This window comes from Saccostrea echinata, unplaced genomic scaffold, assembly GCF_033153115.1.
Source record: "Saccostrea echinata isolate AGI-Se365-2 ecotype Australia unplaced genomic scaffold, CSIRO_AGI_Sech_v1 ptg000027l, whole genome shotgun sequence".
Taxonomy (NCBI): Eukaryota; Metazoa; Mollusca; class Bivalvia; order Ostreida; family Ostreidae; genus Saccostrea; species Saccostrea echinata.
The window spans coordinates 6,556,906-6,572,500 of NW_026889776.1; the positions used below are offsets into that span (position 1 = coordinate 6,556,906).

General features: G+C 32.7%; 1 protein-coding gene across 2 annotated transcripts in view; it reads left to right on the forward strand.

The window, feature by feature from the left end:
* Positions 1–15,595, forward strand: part of LOC133193457 (techylectin-5B-like) — a 62,397-nt gene that overhangs the window by 27,478 nt on the left and 19,324 nt on the right. Inside the window, exon 10 of one of the 2 annotated variants that reach the window (XM_061329404.1) lies at positions 7,395–7,491. The exons of the other annotated variant lie outside the window; for it this stretch is intronic. Within the exon in view, the coding sequence (XP_061185388.1) occupies positions 7,395–7,491 (97 nt within the window). The remainder of the gene's footprint in view (positions 1–7,394; positions 7,492–15,595) is intronic. 2 annotated transcript variants of the gene reach the window in all.

A 15,595-nucleotide genomic window follows, 5' to 3' on the forward strand; every position in this document is an offset into this window, starting at 1 on the left:
AGATAAAATGATTTTCAATGAATTGTTGCATTTTAACTATACATTCAACAGAGCCCCGCCCAGGCACCAGAACCCCTGACACTGGGACTGGGACCATAAATTTTTTGACTTTGGTAGAAGGCTCATTGTTTTTTATAATCTTGCAAACAGTTTGACTGCTCGATATTCAAGGGTAAAAAAAAGAAAAGATTGCATTGATGTTATTTGATGATTTTAACCCTACCCTTCAGACCAAGGGGAGCAAGAGCATTGAATTTCACAATTTTTGTTTCCCTCCACCCGTAGATGTTATATGCCAAATTTTTTTTAAATTGGAGAGACGGTTCCCGAGAAAGAATTGAAAATGTTAAATTTTTAACTAATGAATTGCGTCCAGTCTATCTGACATCACCGGAGTACACCCGATAGACCGGACGCAATTCATAGCGTTCCGGATTTCTTTGTTCACAACTGTTTATAAACTTCAAATTAAACATGTAACACTGTAAATATTTAGTGTTTGGTAGTTAAGTAGTAGTGTTAGTTGTTTTGTTTCTCTAATTCCTTTGTTTTTATGACTTCTTAACTTTTTCTTTGTCCTGAGGAAGGGACATGTCGTCCCGAAAATTTGACAATTATTATTGTTCGTGTCGTTGGTCATTTTTAGTGCTTTATATAAATTTCCATCCGTGACCTTGTATCTACTTAGTAGATCCGACACTTAGGATATACAGTGTTGTTGGTTTATAGTGCTTTATATATATATATATATATATATATATATATATATATATATATATATATATATATATATATATATATATATATATATATATAATATATATATATATATATATATATATATATATATATATATATATATATATATATATATATATATATATATATATATATGAGACCATCAAATATTTCCGATATTTTAACATGTTTAATTTACATTGATATTTATTCTTAATTGTCCCATTAAATTTCGGTATTTTTGAAAAGAACTCGAGTTCGGTAAGTTTTTTTTCCAATTCATTGGACTCTTTGTCCTTGTTCAAGAAGGTTTATATATACTGGAATTTTTACTTCTTTTTATTTTGTGATATATTGTAAAATGTTGAATAGGTTTTTTTAATCATTTGACTGAGCTGTTTCAATCCTTCACGTTTTTATCTGCAAGATCAGTAGATCTTGAGTAATGAATGATTTTTAAATCCAAACTTCGAATACCCCTGGTATAAAAGGTATAAAAGGTCTAGGAAACAAATAGACGAAGGTCGCATACATAATAGTGGAAGAATCAAAAACTGTAAAAAGAAATTTTTGATGAAATATCTTCGCCAGTCTGTACTAAACCAAAACGTCATAGTTAGTTTAAAAAGAATTATCTTCTCTTTATCGACCTATTATCTTCTCTAGAGCGATACATATGTGCATTATTTTTCTCAAAGAAAGAAGAAAGGAATAATTTTCTTTAGAGTTTTACAGTATTAAACTTAATCGCCGGTTGACCCCAGGTGATTCAAATCGATTCTCTCTTGTGGACTCAAAACCGTGGTTTGCAACGATGGCAAAACTTTAAAACACAGTTCTCCATTCTCTATATACAACTACATTTAAATTAAAGATTTACCATGATGACAGAGATTTAAATTCAACCCGGAAGTTATGATTCTCTGAATTTTAAAACAAGAAACAGGTAGGTGTTTTCCTTTATTTCATATATTTATTTTTATTTTTATAAGTATTTGTTGATGATTTAAATGATATTTTTTGTAAATAACGTTTAGAAAAAAATATATAGTATAGATATGTATCAGAATTCAAAAATCTCTCTCTCTCTCTCTCTCTCTCTCTCTCTCTCTCTCATGTCTAGCTTTCTGTTGCAGTTGTGCAGTTGTTTTCTGACAAAAATTATTTTAAGAAGAAATCATAGATGGATACATCAAAAGTAAGCAGCTCATCAATATTTTTTTTTGTTTATTCCTCTGTACATTTTTTTTTACATTTAAAACAATAATATGACGTTTATTCTGTAATTCTCCGTTCTTCTTTTCTTTCATTCTATTTTTAGTACTTTTAAATCTTATCTTGTAGGGGTTGTCGGACTCAGGTTATGTCAAATGTTCCTTAGAAAAAAATACAAACTCGCAGGTACACATACTTTTATTAACATTCTTCATACAAGTTTTACCTTTTCTGAAAAAAAAATCATTAATCACCCATTTCTGTTAGAAGCAGATCCTGGTTTGCTTATTATTAATGTTTATGTACTTTCCATTTTAAGAAGCACCACCAATACACTGGTGGAAGTTCAGACAGTTTATATATGGAACTAAGGTCATCAGATTATGAGAAAATACGAGACTCTGCGGTATGTAAAAAAGACAAAAGATTTTGATATATGGTTGATTTCATCTTCTGAAGACTGCATGTAGATTCACATGTATCGTTCTTCTGCAACCATCTTTTTATTAAGAAGATCATTTAAAGAAATCAAAATATTTTTTTTCAAATAACAAATAACTTATTAACATTAATGTCGATCAAAACATTTTTTTCTATTTCTTTCGAGATTAGAATTACAATTTGAAACATACCCTCTCTAACTTCATTGTTTATTATTATTACAATATTCACTTATATCGTATGTTGTCTGAAGATCATTTCGGAGTCAACAAAATCAGATCATGAATACTTCATGCCAGTTGACATCCAGTATCCAAAATACCCAAAACCTGTGAGTTTTGCCTATTATTTTATCACAATTTATCTTAGTTTGACTTTCATTTTCATTCATCTTTTTCAATGTATGTGGGGCGTTAAACAAACGATTAAATGTATGTGTAGGTTGACATTTAAAAAATTAATACAGGTAAAATCGCTTTAATTAAGTTTCAATATCTTTTTTATTAAAAAACATCTTTGAGCAATTAAAGGTATAACAGGTTTAATATTTAATTTCATGGAGTAAAGTTATCATGAAAACATTATAATTTATAAGTAGGACGACAAAGAAATGATGAATGATTTCAGAGGTTCATTAAAGTCAAAACAGTTAAGTGTATCAAAGATATCACATAACTATTGAGGGAAATTAAAAAATGACGTCAGAATACAAAGGCATAGATCCAAAGAATTAATTAGTTCCTCCATATCTGAATGCGAGACAATGCTTTTCACAACTGTTGTCTCCTTATCCAGTACAAAATATGTCCAATTTACCTGACCGTTCACGGCACTTTGAAGTGAAAGTTGTGGGTCCTTCGGATGAGACCTTTAAAACCGAGGCCCTGTGTCACGGTAGGCGTTGGCACGATAAAGATCCCTCACTGCTCAATGGCCCTAAGTGCCGAGTACAGGTCAAAATTTGAAGCCCTTCACCGGTATATGGTGACGTCTCTATATGACTGAAAAATTCTCTAATGGGATGTAAAACAACATACAATCAATCAATCAATCCAATTTATCTGTTGCTGTACACGAAAAATCGTAAAAGTATAAAAATTAAATTGTAAATACCTAGCAAGTTGCCAAAATTCATATTTTTGGGAGTGTTTGGTGCTTTAATTGATATTTTTGGTATTTCAGGAGCTTTCTTTAGCTTTAAATATTTGCATGGGAATCCTTTTATGTGTGTTTGCATTCGCTTTTCTTTAAAAAAAACCTTTGATTAAATAATGTGTATCAAATACAATTAAAAATCAATTAGAAAGCTTAATTTTCAGGATTACGACTTATCGGATTCACAGTGTGAAAAACCAGTACAAGTTGTTCATCCTTTCCAATTTGAGAGACCGAGAGAGAAAAACACAAATGAACCCGTAAGTAAAACTGAGTGCAGTTGCGTTCAAAGTGAAAAAAACATTTCAGTTCAAAATTCAGTGTTATTGATAAATTATAAATTGAAAAAAAATATTAAAAAATTCATATTTTTTAAGGGAAAATATGTATATGTTGTAATGCCATTATGGTAATTTTTGTTGATATTTTACAAATATACGAGGCAAGTTATTGACAAACAAGTTGATGAAACAAGGATATCTACTGTCTCGTTTGAATTCATCATTTCGCTAGTTCTATGGTCGATACAATGACCTTGCCAGCAAATACACTCTATCATTGATTGGAATACTGACTGACGTTTATCACAATAATTGTTGGATCATTATTTAAATATTGAATTATGTATGGATTTTCCGTTTGCCCGATAATGACAGTGAGGACACGGCGGCGGGAGTGACCTGTCAACAGGGGATGCTTAATCCTACATGGCATCTGATCCAAACTCTAATGTTTTTAGAGGTCCGTTTTTGCTCTGCTACCGATTTGTATTGTTTTATAGACTTTTGAGATTGATTACTATTTGTTATCTCCATATATATTTCATGTTAAGCAATGAGCATGTAGGGTCATCAGCGAACAATGATCTAATTTTGCATATAATTATCAATTTCAGAAGTCGCTTCATCAATTGAAAATCAACCCACAACTTCCAGAGAGAAAACGGTTAGAGAAAAAACGTAGCAAGCGACCTTTATTTATTTGCTGTTTTCTCGTCTTCTTAGTAATAATCGCCTCCTCTGTTGTGACTGCGGTGGTACTGATCATCACCAATAAAGGTAAATAATAATATCTACTACCAGGGTAGGTTAAAACGGACACGTGAATTCAAAACGTTCCTGATTGCTTAAATTTTATTCATGTTTTACTGCTTTATTCATCTTTTTTGTAGATACACCTGAAACCAATGCAAACAAACAAATATCATCAGGTGAATTTTAAGAGTGCTTTATTTGTTTGTTTTCCTTATCAAATTATTATATTATGATTATCAAAATATTATTCTTATTTGTTTTTCTAATTCTCTTGAGACAGCAAGAATTAGAGGAAATATAAATAAATATTTACTATTTACATTTGCTTTGTTTTTCTACTAAGCCAACTGTAAAATTGATTTGAATGCCATTTTCGCGTATACTCACGCGAAGAAATATGCACAGAGAAACTCAAGCTGTGACGTCACAATGAGCAACAGAGACGTTAATAAAAATGTAACGATATAGGGCAATAATTCAAACATGTGGTATATTTTTGGTGCTTTTGAACATATAAAATGTAAATATAAAGAATGCTTTAAAGTTTAGTCTGAATTATTGGTGTGTAAATCACAAAGACTTACACGTGGGCATATTCATGAAATATCCTACGTGACAAGTCTGTGTACTTTACAAACCAATAACTCACACAAATTTTAAAAACATTCCTTAAGTACATTTCCGTTTCAAAAATAAATCACTGTTTTGAAACATGAGGTGCTAATTTCGTTCATAAAAGTTTACCCACATAGTAAAAAAATTAACACATGTAGTAGAGCCTCTCGAGAATTGCAGTCATTTTTTGCTTTCATATAAAATGCACTGAAAAAATGTCTACGAGAGAGATTGATGCTTTTCGGTCGGGATTAATATAATTAAAGTATTAAATACAAACAATATCAGAAAATGATTTTTTTTGTTTAAAAAGAGAACGGTAATAAGCACTTTTTCGCTGCTTTTTTCTGAATGTGAAAAGTGATTGGAAGATATTGCACTATGTAATCCTATAGGGGTAAATCTTCATTACTTTTTGTCTGTGCGATAACAATGTAAATAAATACGTTATTTTCCTCCTTCTTTCAAGGTGGAACAAAACTACTTTTAAATAAATAAAACCAATAACACATCTCTTAAATATATTAAATGACAAGTAAATAAGACAAAATAAGATCTAATAATTTACAATTCATAAGATGTGAAGGGAAAGACATCATTGCCTACGACAGGGATTTTAGAAACAACAGCCTCGAAACTAACTGAAACGATAACAACACCAACGACAACGAACACATTAATAATAACAACAACCCCAATGGTAAGGACAACGACAAAAGAGAAATTAACTACACAAACAACAGCAACAACATTAACAGAAAAAACAACATTAATAACAAGAACAAAGTTACCAACAACAAAGGAAACAACAACGTCGATAACAACTACCCCGACAATAAAATTGACAACAACGACATCAGAATCAGACATATCAAGTACGAAAATCTTTAAAGACGTACTGAGTATATGGATATTGTTTATGCCTATTTAATTGTTTCTGAATAAACATTCTTATTCAAAATGTAAAGACAAAGAGAGAGATATTGTCTACCGATTCCATCGTTAACAATTTTCAAACAGTAAATTCACTGAAAGTCATTATCATTTATCATCTATGTTATTTTACTCTTTATTCTACCGATTCTGTAAATAAATAGATTTTAAACAGACATAAAAATAACTCTATAGGATGAAGGAAAATCTGTGGTACCTTGTTATATTATACTTCTTGTTTCTTCTTGATTTCCAGTTGTAGAAAGATACAAAGATTGTAAGGAACTATACCAGCAAGGTTATACCACAACCGGGGTGTACACAATATACCCATACCTTCCTGTGATCAAGCCAGTAGAGGTTTACTGTGACATGACAACCGATGGAGGGGGTTGGACGGTATGAATCTGGTCTAAACACTTCTTAGCTTTACTTACAATACTAACATAGTTTGGAACAGTTCTTTTGTTTTCTTTTTACTTTTTTGATAACTCTTTTTAGAATATCACGTTGTTTAAGTCATACTTCACGTCAATCAAATAGAAAGTAAATATTTTAAATATTTTTATAGGGAACTATGTAGTCTGGCCAACTTCATAAAGAAATTGAGGCAAAACACTTTTCATATAAACAATATTACCACAATTTAGAAATTTTTACAGTAAGAGTGTGGACTTTCTTGTGTTGCTTACAAACGGAAAGATGACTTAAGGTTAACTTTTCATCATAGATTCGAAATGTAATATCGAGAGAAAAAAGTCTGAACTTTCACCAATGCACATATTGCTTTGGCGCAAAATGAACAATTTACGTCACGTTTGACAACTTGATGAGATGCGAGTAAAATATGGTAATGTTAATAGCTTTACATTCCACTGAAAATTATTTCCTTTATTTCTTAAGAAAATCATTCTTTTATCAGTCAATTAACATCGCCAAGCATATCATCTATATAGATTTCTTGAGCAGTGGCTGTTCCATCAATGAAACGAACAATGCCATACATATCAATAAAACAATATTTCAATGATTATTTGTACATATATAAATATAAACAATAAAATGTCTTCCTTTGTTTGTAAGTACGGGAATTAACGTTAAAACTACTACAGAAAAAACACATAACCTGCTTACGCGGATTATGCATTTTTTCCGCTACAGCAGCAGCTTTAATTCCCGTAATAACAATCAAAGAAAGCATTTTATTGTTTAAGTTTTAGCAATGGATAAAAATGTAGCAGTTATGTTATTCATTTTTACCAGGTGTTTCAACATAGAAGGGATGGATCTGTTGACTATTTTTGGTTTTGGTCGAACTACAAATCAGGAATTGGGCAACCACAGGGAGAGCACTGGCTTGGTATGTGATACCTCAAAGACAGTATCATGGCATTCACATAATATATGTATAATGCCATTTCTTCTCCACTCAGATTTGATGCATTTCAGGTTTGAATGATGTATTTTCATTTCTTCGGGTTGAGGCAATTGATGAATTAGTAAACTTGCCCGCAGTGCACTATTTTGATTAAAAAAAATTGTAAATGTCGGGAAAATAACACTTATAAGTCTTTCACAGGAAATGATCACTTACATCAGCTAACCATCCTTGGAGCGTCAGATCTTTACGTTCGTCTAGAAAAATTTAGCGGTGGGTGGTTCTATGCCAAATACAAGGATTTCAGGATTGCCAATGAAACAGATGGTTATAGGATGAGACTTAAAGAAGGGTCTTATCAGGGAAATGCAGGTATACAAGACAGTATTAGAAAGCGATGACAATATCACTTCAATTTCTTGTCTAGGAATACAACTTTTAAAAATTTCTTTACCGTAAAGATTTCAAATATTCACTGAAATGTTTATGTCGTTTTATGTAAAGATTTTAAGTATCTCGCCTGCCGCAGTGGTTAGAGCGTCTGCTCCCGAGTCGCGGAGTAAGGAGCTGATCCTTACGCCACGTCACGGGTTCGAATCCAGGGCGGGACGTGGTGACTGGTTCTTCGGATGAAACCGTATAAACCTGTGTCGCAGCAGGTGTTGTCACGGAAAAGATCCCTCAATGCTCAAGGGCCTTGAGTGCCGAGTATAGATATAAAGACCAAGAGCCACTTAGGGCCTTTTTGGCCCTGAGAATTTCTGAAAAATCGAAACTGCTCAGTTTTGGTTGAAAATGCAGTATTTATAACTTGGACCCTTGGTGACCGTGTATCTACTGAACATGACGTAATTTTCTCTCTTAATCAATGCATTATGACGTCATAAAAAGCATCATTTTTTACATATCCTATAAATTCCCTTATAAATGGCCAAAAGTTGAGGTATATTTTTCAATATTTCATATACGAGGGTTGTCCAGAAAGTTCGTGGACAATGGCGTTTTTGTCAAAATGAATGGTTCAAGATATGCTTATTGTATACCAAAATATTAGTATTGAAAATCCAAGTCGGAATAGTTTGGTTTTTATTGTTTGAACTTAATATTTTTGTAAAAATCTCGGTCATTAAAGGTCGCCGATAGTGCGCACAGACCAGGGTTAAAATGCCATGAACTTTTAAATAAAGTGATCTGATTGAAATGATTATTTTCTTTTTAAAACGAGTTAAAGCTGAATAAAAATATATCACAAATAAAGCGGTTATCGCCATTTTCTGATACCTTTAGTATCGCTTACTAAATAGACAATGAAAATATTAGGTGAAAACCGCAAGAAGTATGTTTCAAAAATTGGCAGAAAAAGCGACGTCGGCCATCCGAACGGGACAGCGTCCGTGTAAAATTTCGGAGACAAGACAAGAAGTGGAAAACTACTGTTATTTGATCAAAATAGGATATATTCCTATTCATGACGTTGTTATAAATATAGCGCCGTCGGGCTGGGCTGTGCATCCTGTGTTTACGAAGTGTTAATATTGATGACGCTCGTAAATTATTGTGTATTGTTTTGAATTTTAGAAAGTAAATTAATTATAATCTATACATAAATATTATTGCACACATTTGGCAATGTGGCATAATAAAGAAAAATAGCGTGCGTCTATGAACATGCGATAAAAATTCACAATTCATATTTCTGACGTTATCATGAAATAAGCGTTACCTCAGACTGGCCCGTGCGATACAAAGTATTTACATCTATAATCTTCAGTAAATAGTGTGCATTGTTTTAATTTTTTGTACATTTACTCAATCATGGTCTATATTAAGATATTATCGTACATGTTCGCCATTGCGGACTTTATAAAGAAAATTAAGCATTTGTCCACGAACTTTTTGGACAACCTCTGATCCAAAATATACAATTACATAATGAAAAATCTGTTTCTGAAGATCACAAAACATGTTTTAATTTTTGGATTGTGGGCTGTGCTCATATTTTAATTATTTGCTGAAGGTAGTCAAATACGTATGTTTTCTGCAAAATTCAAGAACATTGCATTTTCTCAAAGCCTGTTTTCCAATACCTGGATTCTCAAAATGAAATTTTGTTATAGGGAATGAAAGCAATAAGTCTCTACATTATTTTGATATATGAAATGGGATGGAGGGTGATAGTCAATCTATTGATATAAGGACAGGGCCATTTTATGCATAAAGTGAACCTAGCTCTTTGCAGCCCTCCACCGGCAAGTTGTGGCGTCCCCATATGAATGAAAAAATCTCGAAAAGGACGTTAAACAACAAATAAACAAGCAAAACTAATATAAAGATTTTAATATTTCTTTAGGAGATTCCATTACAAGATATGGATCAACCAATGCGAATGGACAAAAATTCAGCACAATTGATGTGGATAATGATTTTGCTGAATTCAGTTGTGCATTAGCACGCAAAGGTGCATGGTGGCATAACAAATGCACGTGGGCAAACCTTAACGGGGTGTATGGAAATGGAAGTTGTGTGAAAGCTGAGAATTGTAATTTTTGGTATTCATTGACAAACAGCTATATTGGTGTAAAAACTTCGTTTATGATGGTTCGCAGAGTTTAAATACATGTAGATTGACACAGACAAAAAATAGTTTTATTCTATATTATGCCTAAGATTTGTGACAGCTTTTTATTTTATTGCTTTAAAATTAGTAACATTTCTCTCATGTATATTTATTAAACTGCCTTAAATTTAAATTTAACTTTATAAATTAAAGGTTTAATTCTCAAACCATTTATTTTTCCAAAATAGCATTTCAAAAAATTAGTGGACTTCACTCCAGTTGTAGTTGTACATTATAAAGTAGTCCCCTATTAACCTTCTCTATAAAACAATATCCAGGTAAGTTATTGTTTCATATTTAAATATGAATACAGGTATAAAGTTAATTCATTTAAAAAATAAGATGTGTTTGTATAACGCTGATGCCGCCGTATGTCAGCTTATGGCGAAGGTTAAAGTTTCTCAAATACAAGTCAAACTCCGGGTCAAGAGATCAAAAATGTTGGTCTCGAAAGAAAGGACTTATCTCGAGGAATATATCTGTGAAATTTGAAAGACATAGCTCAAACTGTTCAGAAGTTATGAAGAAGGTTAAAGTTTTTAAAAGTAATTAAAACGTCAAGGTCAAGGTCAAATGGGGCCCCAAGGGAAAGTCTTGTCACAAGTGATACACTTGTTCGTGAAATGTGAAAGCCCTAGAACCAAACGTTCACATGTTATGGCCAAGGTTAAAGTTTTTTTTAAAAAATAGGTCAAACTCCAAGGTAAAGGCCAATGAAAAATTGTTGGTGTCGAAAGGAAAGTCTTGTCCCAAGGAGTGCACATACGAAGTATGAAAGCCGTAGCACCAAATGTTATGGTATGGCCAAGATTAAATTTTTTCGAAAGTAGGTCAAACTCTAAGGTCAAGGTCAAAGGGTCAAAGTTATCGGTATCCAAAGGAAGGCCTTGTCACAAGAATTACATATGTGAAGTATGAAAGCCCTAGTACCAACCATTCAAAAATTATGGCCAAGGTTAAAGTTTTTCGAAAGTAGGTCAAACTCCAAGGTCAAGAGGTCATAGTTGTTAGTATCTAAAAGAAGGACTTGTCACAAGGATTATATTTGTGAAGTATGAAAGCCCTAGCATCAACCGCTCTAAGGTTTTGGCCAAGGTTAAAGTTTTTCAAAAGTAGGTCAAACATAAAGGTCAAGTTCAAAAGGTCAAAGTCGTTGGTATCCGAAAGAAGGCCTTGTCATGTGAAGTTTGGAACCCCAAGCACCAACTGTTCAAAAGTTATGGCCAAGGTTAAAGCCTTATAAAATTTTGCGAAAGTGGGTCAAACTCCAAGGTCAAGGTCAAAAGGTCAAACACGATGGTACCCATGAAAGGTCTTGTCACAAGAAATACACATGTCAAATGTGAAAATCATAGCTCCAACCAATCAAAAGTTATGGGCAAGGTTAAAGTTTTTGCGGACAAACAGACAGATAAACAGACAGCTAGACAGACAGACAAACATAAACTATAGACAGGGCAAAAACTATATACCCCCGAATCTTCGATATGGGGGCATAAAAATGATTTTAAATTGAAAAATCAAACATACTTTGTTATTTTACATCTGAAAATAAGATCGCAAATTTAAATGTATGTATTGTCTGCTAATTAATTGCAAAATAGAAATCGTAATTTTAAAAAAATCTCATAAATCCTTCACGAAGATGGTGAATAGGATTATGAGAAAAAGAAAGGCCCTTTGGAATCCTTATGCTTAAATCCCCTTCCAACTGACGATGGTGGAAAAGGAAACTGTCAAGCAAACTACAGATGTATTCTCACTAAGGAGAATGTTGTCAATTTCCAAATGTTTGTCATCTCCCTCGGGAGATGTCATAAGTTTGTAATCCGGAAGTGAAGTCCTAGTGTAAGCTGCCATCGATAAGCTGGTGGTCTGGCAAATGATTTGATGATGACACGATTTCTAAATATAGATATGTAAACAAAATTGATCTGTTTGTTAATTAAGTCTGTTTATTATTATTAAACAAAATGTTCCATCTTAAAGTAAAACTACACAGAGTTTTTAAGGGTAATAGAGGTAGGATCACTAGGGTGGTGATGGGTCTTCAAAATACACATAAACATTGTATCTATAAGCTATTGTGTAAAACGAAGGTCAGCGTGCAGGTGTCAAAATAAATAGAACATGGCATATTGAATGTATCAGCTAAGGCGTGGATCCAAGATTTACTGACGAAAGAAAACAGTGAAAACATTTAAATAACAAGTCACATAAAATGCATATATACAATTGCAAAAACTTTTATGTGTATTTTATAATCAATCGGCGTATATATGTAAAATAAAACAGAACTTAAAAAGATTATTTCGAAGTAAAGAAATTTTACCTAAAACACAATTTAAGCAAAAACATAAATGTCTCTAATTTAAGTAACTCAGTGCTGCAGGCATTGGAATAATAATCATTAAGAATCTTTATGAGTATTTTCTCGGATGTCTGCACTGTTCTTTTTCATTCAAATTTACCCTGCAGAAAAGTTTTAGGAAAAGACTCAAATTTCTTTACCTGGCTCAGATTTTAAGGATTAATAAATAAAGCAACTGTTATCAATTTCTTTATGCAATTCTAATTTGCGTTTTTTTAATGAGAAAAAGAAAACAAAAATCACTCCCCGTATTCTTGAAATAAAGCCAAAGAACAGCCTATAAAAATGGATGTTAGTAGATTGAGGTTCTTTTCAGTGTGCAAATAATTAATTTTAAAATGGTCACTTTTCAAGTTTATTACCTTTCTATGCATGCTTTTTTCCAGGAGCGTATACATGTACACGTACTTATATTATACATAATATAGCATTAAGACATGAATCTGGGCAGCAGAAGGGTATGATGCAGGAGTGTCTCAAATTTTCCCTTGATTTTTCTAGTGGCTCGATGGACAAGTCACTTCAGAGGATACGATTAAGGAAAATAAGGAAAATCTTTGGAAATTAATTGAGGTTTTGATTAATTTAAGTTAGCGCTTTAAAACTTCTTTGCTGTTGTAGTAGGCGACTAAGAACTAAAGTCAGAAGGAGCACTAAGATTTTATCCATCTTCGTACGGAATAATTGTTAACTAATTTTTACGAATATTTCTCAGTGGTTAGACTTTCTTTACAGACACTGTACAAATTTTTTTTAAAATGAACAAATCATATTTACAACGGGTAAAATAATACAGACACGTAGCATCAGGAGGGCCGCTCCCCCCCCCCCCTTCCACTTTTTTTCCAAAACATTGAAAATGTTCATTGAAAGGCGTGCCGATGCCCCCTCTTTCATCTTTTGTTGCAATATGGTACGTCAAATCATCCCATGGGAATGTATTATAATATAAAATATGTTTGTCGGAAAAGTTGTAATCCCCCCAACTTCCAAGAAAGGAATGCTGAGTTTGGACAGCCCCTTGCCATTTTCCCTTGTGAAAGATTGTTCAGATAAGTCGTCGATTTTTTTTGTCCCCCCCCCCCTCCCATTTTTTCAAAAGCGATACTACTGCCTGTAAGAGCTGAGAAAATAATGTAACATTCCTCTGTTTTTTCTGTGACATTCAAGAAGCCAAAGAAATGACATTTCAGACTTTCTTGAAAGCCAAATTTGTGATGAAAATCATTTTGATCCACGAAGAGGTGAGAAAGATTTTTCATGTTCTTCAAAATGAAAATGGAGTTATATTAAAAAATTCTAAAAAAAAAATCGTAAATCTGAAACTCGCTCCATAGAATTTTATTGGATGGTTCAACCGAGGACTTTAACTGGTTTTTTTTCATGAGTAAAGATCAAGGGCGTGATGGACAACAGTGGAATTGCTTTCAAAGACAAAGAAATAATTGGTGATGCAAACATTCATAATCTTGTTGTTATATTAAAAAGAATAACACTAGTATGTGTAAAGATTACACAAATATAAGAATCATTGTACATTAATGTAAAACCAAGCAAATTGAAAGAGTTTTGGTTCTGAGCTTTCTGTCCCTTAGTGGTTTGGATGCAATTATTTATGGCATATTGTAACTGTCTTGTTTGTACGTCCTATCTTGTCGTCCACCATACAAAAAAAATGAAAATAAATTATTAAATTTATTAAAATTATGGCAAATATTAAAGCTTCTCAAAACTGAATCAAACGTCAAGCTAAAGGTCATGAGGTTGGATATCATAATATGACCCAAAAGATATTGTCACAAGTAATGAACATGTGAACATAAATGAAGAGTCCTGTCTCTTCTTGAGCAAATATCAAAATTTTTGATAGGTAGATTAAGCGCCTATGTCAAGGTAATGATGTAATATGATTCAAAAACTTCTACATGAGAAGAAGAAGACACTTGCTGTGGCTTTCAACTGCTGTGGCTTTCAACATTTCGATATCGACGACGTATTATCAATTAGAAATAGTTACTTCCATTCATATGTCGACTCGATATATCCCAGTGAGCTTGAAATAAAAGATACCACAGTGTCTGACACATCTGTTTCATATTTAGATCTTTTACTATAAAAAGACTGTAATGGTAACTTAACAACAAAGCTATATGATAAACGTGATGACTTCAAATTTTCAATCGTCAACTTCCCTTACTCATGTAGCAATATACCCTTATCACCTGCATATGGGGTTCATGTCTCTCAGTTGATTCGATACGCAAGAGCATGCTCTAAGTATGAACAATTTATTTCTAACATGAGGCAAGCTACTAACAAACAAGTTGATGAAACAAGGATATGAAGAGTTTCGTTTGAAGTGATCGTTTCGCAAGTTTTATGGTCGATACAATGACCTTGTCAGCACACATACAACTTATCATTGAGTCAAATGCTGACTGACGTTTTTCAATACTAGTCGTTAGGCCATTATCTATACACGGAACTGTCTACGGATTTTTCCGGGATTTTTCTTTCCAGGTCATGACAAGGAGCGCATAGCGGATGTGACCGATAGGCTGGGGATGCTCACTCCTCCACGGCACCTGATCCCACCTCTAAATTTATAGCTCCGGGTTTGCTCTGCTCCAAATTTATATCGTATCATTGGACTTTCGAGATTGAATACTGTTCGTTTTCTTCATATTTCATATATTTTTCTGAATAGATAATGTACATGTAAAAAATATTAGAGCCCTGTCTTTTCTCATTCAAAAATTACTACCAATGTTAAAAAAAATGGGGGAAAATACTCTAGATTATACTTTAAGGTCATGTTCAAGAGGTCGAATACCAGAGTATATTTGAAAAGGGCTTAAAACCGGTAATTCACGTGTCAAATATAAATGAGCTATCTCCAAAAGTTATCAGAAATATCACAATTTTTGAAAAACTAGGTCAACTTCAAGGTTATGGTGTTAAACACCATAGTACATTCAGAAATAATTTGTCACAGGTAATGCACATGTTAAATATGAATGTCCTATCTACTCTTCTCCTTCAAAAGTTAGCAGCAATGATAAAATTTTTGAAATAAGGTTAAACTTCAAGGTAACGGG